Raw genomic sequence first — 6,000 nt, forward strand, 5'->3', positions numbered from 1 at the left:
GGGTTCAAAGCTAAGGCTTAGAGAGCTCAGAGAGGTGGGATTGGGACTCCTAATCTCCCAGGGAAGCAGGGGGGAACCCAAGAGACTTTTCACTTGGGATCCTTGGAAGTCAGGCTCTGGAGTCAGATTTCCCAGCTGTGTGGCTTCGGGCAAGTTGCTTCACCTCTCTGAACCTCAGTTTTCTTACCTGCAAGCTGATGTATCCTTGTAAGGCTATTGCAGAGCACAATAGCATATAGGGAGTGCTCAAGTAAATGTTAGCCATACACGTATTATGTATGCAATGTTAGTATACACATAACGTATACTAACATTATGTATACAATGTTAGTATACACATATTATGTATGTATACTTATACTTATACCCTTTTTAAAAATTTTTTTTGCGGTTCGCGGGCCTCTTACTGTTGTGGCCTCTCCCATTGCGGAACACAGGCTCTGGACACGCAGGCTCAGCAGCCATGGCTCACGGGCCCAGCTGCTCCGCGGCATGTGGGATCTTCCCGGACCCGGCACGAACCCGCGTCCCCTGCATCGGCAGGCGGACTCTCAACCACTGCGCCACCAGGGAAGCCCTACTTATACCCTTTTTTCCTAAGCTTCCTGGTTACAGAGGGTTTAAGGAATCTGAACAACGAGAATCTTACAGCTCTTTACAATTGGCAAAGGAGTCATTGTCATTTCTTATGACCCTTCCAACAGCAATGAGGGAAGGGTTCTTACCCCACTGGAGAGATGAGGAGACTGGAGCTTAGAGAAGCAAATTCTTGCCTGTATCGCCCTTGACCTGCCCTTGAACCCAGAGCTGGGGAGACAAGTGGGCAAGGTGCACAGGTCCTCTGGCCTTCCTGGCCCCTCCCACCATTTTAGAATGGCAAAGGCCATTTTAGAAGGGAGTTAAGAGTAGAAGACTGAGGGGGAAAAATGATGATAATAATAACAACAGTAACAATGACAGTAAAAATACAGTGCTTACCCCATAAGAGACCCTTTTCTCAGTACTTTGCATGTGACATTTAATCCTCTCAACCATTTGAACTATTACGATCATACCCATTTTATAGATAAGACAACTGAGGCACAGAGAAGACACCTGAGTGGCTCAAGGTCACAGGGAGTTCATGAAGGAGGAGGATTTGGACTCTGGTAGCTAGGCTGGGCCCCAGGGTCTGTGTCCTTGACGGCTCTGCTGTACTGCCCAGGCAGTACAGGAGGCAGTACAGGATGGGAGGGATGTACGTTGGGATAGAGCAGAGGTCAAGGCTGAGGGCAAACCTGTGACTGGCGCCCCCCTGCAGGGAGAGAGATCCCAGGGGCTCAGACGGGGGGGGGGAGTGGAGGGGAAGGGCACACAACTATGGGGGACACTGACATTCCTGGGGGGATGAGGGGTGAGGAGTAGTCGGACAGACATGCTGGGGGATGTCAGCACCACCCTGTGCAGGCCCAGCCTGGCCTCCACCCTGCTCAAAGATGAAAAGACCTGTGACCTCTGACCCCGAGCTGCTTCCAGCCCAGCGGGAGAGCCAGACGTGACGTCGCATTTCTGCAGCTGCTTCAGTGCCAATTGCTGGGTCCTGAGATCTGCTACTCTCCGCCCTCCTCTGGGGGCTCAGACACCGCCCCCCGCCCGCTAATGAGGGGGGATGCGGGGGCGGGGGAGACAGCCTGGCATGCTCTCCCTCCTCCCTCCTTCCCGTCTTAACTCACAAGTGTCCTTTAAAACTCAGCCCATAGCCTACCTGCCACAGGAAGCCTCCGATGCCCAGGTTAGGGGATGCCCTTCCGCGGGGCTCCCTGGGGGCAGCCTGGCCTCGCTCAGGACACAGCACTACCTCTGTCTTGTCCCTGTGGGAAGGCACCCTGGGAAGCCACGGCCTCGTCCTTGGATCCTGCACAGCCCGGAACAGGGAACGTGGACATGCTCATTCCTTCCTCGAGGACACACTCGGTGGCTGTCATGAGATCACGATTTCGCAGCGTGGAGTGGCGGGCAAGATCCCACATTCTGCAGACCTGGTTCAAATCCAGGCTCTCCCACCCCCTGCCCAAGAAGACCCTTGGGCAAGGGTCTTCATCTCCTTCAGCCTCGCTGTGGCCCCTCCTGGGTCAAAGTGAGACCATCTGAATCACATGCTCAGCACATACATTATTATCGTGAACACCTGTCACGTTTCCCCCAGTTGTGGGGGTCGGGGGAGGGGGCAGCTGCTGCCTCCCCGTCTTCTCTCCGCATCCCACAGGAAGTCCTTGGGGACCCCTGGTTGGACACCTCTGGATGCTTCTCCCAGGCTGCAGAGTGGGATGATGCCCACTCCTTTGAGCCCAGAGTCCTCAATGGAAATTTCCAAGTGGCTTTTATTTAATAAAAAGCACAAGATGACTTTTATGCAATAAAATACAACCTCAAGCCCATCAAGCAGCAATGATGAATTCATATGGAGAAGGGTTGGACTTATTTATAATGAAGTGTCGATTGCCAGTCTCGCCAGGCTGAAACATCTGGTTTAGAGCCCATTTGTCAGATGGGGAAAACATGGGTGGTGGAAAGTGCATGGGCTCTGGGTTGTCAGCACCCTGGGTTCGAATTCCAGCTCAGAATTCAGCTGTTTACCCTTGGGTTGCAATGTAATCACTAATATTTATCGAGTGTGCCAGCACGGAACCAAATGCTCCAAATTCCTGATTGCCTGTAATTCTTACATCCTTTCTGTGAAGTAGTGAGTATTCCCATTTTACTGATGAGGAAACTGAGGCTCAGAGAGGAGAAATCATGTGTCCAAAGCCACAGAGCTGGCAGGTGGCCAAGGCTGGGTGTGAACGATGCATGAGACCACCTCCTCCAAGACCTCCCAAGCTTGCGAACTCTCCAATCTTTGTTTCTTCTTCCATAAATTGGGAAAATACCCAACAAGGTTGTTATGGGGATTGTATGAAGTACCAGTTCAACTGTCTGGCATACAGTAGATGCTCAGGGAATGTATTTGTGTCTGTCTCATTGGACCGTTGTGACACCAGGGCCCAGTTCTTGGTACCAGAGGGCCCAGAGGATGCCCGGTGAGAAGGATGCTTCTCTCTAGCCTCAGTTTCTGCAGCTCCAAACCAAGAGTAGTATCACCTGCCTGGAAGAACCTCTGGGAGGATTTAATGTGATGAGGGAATTATAATTCTTGGCACATAGTAGGTGCTCTGGGCAGTTCCCCTTCTTGTCTCCTATGTCCCCAACACTGCCTGAAATGGTGTTTTCTGGGTCCTGCCCTGGCAGTGGATTTGTATTGAGCCATCCATACTCTCTCCCCTGCACCTTCCCCTGCACCCACCCCTGAATCGGGTTCTCATCTCTGGATGTGCTGGGATGGGGGGGTCAGTGGAGATGGGGGTTGGGATGAAGGGTTCAGCTGTTGATCTGGGTTCAGGGGTTCCCAGCTGGGTAACCTTGGGCACATCACTTAGCTTCTCTGAGCCTCTGCTTCCTCCTCTGGAAAGTGGGAGTAACAGCGATATATTCAACCTCTGGCTCTGGGTCCACCCAAACCTCTGGTTCTGAGATCCAGAGCCAACTGCTGTTCCTCATTCTTCCCTGCAGGTGTTTCCAGCTGTGTTTGGGGACTGATTGGCCAAGGACCCATACTGGAGAGCTTTGGGCATCGTAACAGTGAACGGTAAGGGACACGGGATCTGAACTCCTCTCTCCAAAGGGCATCAGTGGGGGACGAGGATGAGGTGGGTGCACTGTCAGTGCAGCTGTCCCTGGGTTTTGGAAATATGGTCAGAACCAAAATATGGTCAGAACAGCACTATGCACCTCTCCTTTATTGCGCTTAGCATTGTTGCGATTTTTCCATGATTTGAGGAGTTTTTTTCATGAATATTTGTCTTCCACTAGACTGTAAGGGAAAGGGGAGGGTCCCAGAGAGGTAGCAAAAACATGGTGGTCCAGAGGGACCATAGACTCTGAAGCTGGGGCCTGACTCCTGGCTCTGCCTCTTCCCAGCTGTATGACTTTGGGCACGTGACTTAAGCTCTCTGTGCCTCAGTTTCCTCATCTGTAAAATGGGGTTTGTAACAACTTCATTGAGTTATTCTGAGGATGAGAAGAGTTTACATACCTCAACCCTTTAGAATAGTACCCGATATATAGGAGGTGCCTGAGAGGTGTTAGTCAAGTAAATAAAGTAGCAAAGCCACCCAGTTGGCCTCGCTCACAGCCCGGGAGGACACTGTCAGTCGCGCTGGCAGTGGTCCACCTCTTAAAGCCAGTTCTCATCAAAGTTCCCCTAATGACCCCTGCCTCCACTTGCAGAGAATGGAGGATGAGGATAACAACACCTCCCTCGCCTATGAGTATGTGTACTCTGATGATTTCGACCCCATCGTGGTTTTCGAGGAGTTATCTCCCCTGGAAGGCAGGGTGGTCAGGATCTTCCTGGTGGTCGTCTACAGCATCATCTGTTTCCTCGGGATCCTGGGCAATGGCTTGGTGATCATCATTGCCACCTGCAAGATGAAGAAGACGGTGAACACCGTCTGGTTCCTCAATCTGGCCATTGCGGATTTCCTGTTCAACGTCTTCCTCCCAATCCACATCACCTATGCCGCCATGGACTACCACTGGGTGTTCGGGACAGCCATGTGCAAGGTCAGCAGCTTCCTGCTCATGCACAACATGTACACCAGCGTCTTCCTGCTCACGGTCATCAGCTCCGACCGCTGCATCTCCGTGCTCCTCCCCGTCTGGTCCCAGAACCACCGCAGCGTCCGGCTGGCTTACATGGCCTGCGTGGTCATCTGGGTCCTGGCTTTCTTCTTGAGTTCCCCATCCCTCGTCTTCCGGGACACAGCCCATCTGCACGGGAAAATATCCTGCTTTAACAACTTCAGCCTGTCTGCCACCAGCTCTTCCTCGTGGCCCACTCATCCCCAAGTGGACCCTGTGGGCTTTGGCCGGCACATGGCGGTGACCGTCACCCGCTTCCTCTGTGGCTTCCTGATCCCGGTGCTCATCATCACCGCCTGCTACTTCACCATTGTCTGCAAGCTGCGGCGCAACCGCCTGGCCAAGACCAAGAAGCCCTTCAAGATCATCGTGACCATCATTATCACCTTCTTCCTCTGCTGGTGCCCCTACCACACGCTGTACCTTCTGGAGCTCCATCACAGCGCCATGCCTGGCTCCGTCTTCAGCCTGGGTGTGCCCCTGGCCACTGCCATCGCCATTGCCAACAGCTGCATGAATCCCATTCTGTACGTCTTCGTGGGTCAGGACTTCAAGAAGTTCAAGGTGGCCCTCTTCTCCCGTCTGGTCAATGCTCTGAGTGAGGACACAGGCCACTCCTCCTATCCCAGCCACAGAAGTTTCACCAAGATGTCATCCATGAATGAGAGGGAGACCAGCATGCTCTGAGCCTCACCTGGAACACGCCCCCGTGGATACTCCCAACCTTGGAGGCTCAAAGCTACGCCTTCTCAAGACCACGGCAAGAACACCTTGGGCACCCACAGATGCCCGCTGTATTTTGCATGGGGCTGAACTGTTTGGCATTGGGAATCCAGGGCTCAGAACTCCTTTCTTCCAGGGGCACGGCGGACAGAGCATGCTACGGTGCTCAGCCTTGGACCAGCATCCCATGCATCCTGGGAGACCAGCCTTGACTGGTGCAAAGCAAAAAAGGGAGAATTCTCAAAAGCACTGCCATGAACTGGGATGGGCATAAGACAGAGGGATCAGTTACCTACCTGAGTGCTTCTCAGGAATGACACAAACGTTTTTCAAGGTGCATTCCTGGTGTGAGCAGAGGAGGTCAGAGCAAACCCCGTGTGATGTAGGTCACGCCTTGCTCATATCCCTCTGTCAATAGCTGGCCAGAAATCCTGCCACTCAAGCCATTCCTCTGGGTTAGGGTGTGTGGAAATGCACACACCTTCTCCAGGTTCCCTGGGAAGAGAAGGTGACATATGAGCACAGGAACTCCCAGGACCATGCATTTGACTTTCAGAT

At 52.8% G+C, this 6,000-nt stretch overlaps 1 protein-coding gene across 4 annotated transcripts in view; it reads left to right on the forward strand.

Annotated features, from left to right (window-relative positions):
- Window positions 1-5,763, forward strand: part of CMKLR1 (chemerin chemokine-like receptor 1) — a 38,061-nt gene extending 32,298 nt beyond the window's left edge. For all 4 annotated transcript variants that reach the window (XM_081251755.1, XM_081251758.1, XM_081251756.1 and 1 more), the window contains exons 2-3: window positions 3,589-3,664; window positions 4,306-5,763. In XM_081251755.1, coding sequence (XP_081107881.1) covers window positions 4,309-5,406 — 1,098 coding nt within the window. In that variant the 5' untranslated portion in view covers window positions 3,589-3,664; window positions 4,306-4,308 and the 3' untranslated portion in view covers window positions 5,407-5,763. The remainder of the gene's footprint in view (window positions 1-3,588; window positions 3,665-4,305) is intronic.
- The last annotated feature ends 237 nt before the right edge of the window (window positions 5,764-6,000 follow it).

The sequence above is a fragment of the Mesoplodon bidens genome (genome assembly GCF_964165515.1).
Source record: "Mesoplodon bidens genome assembly, chromosome: 13".
NCBI lineage: Eukaryota > Metazoa > Chordata > Mammalia > Artiodactyla > Ziphiidae > Mesoplodon > Mesoplodon bidens.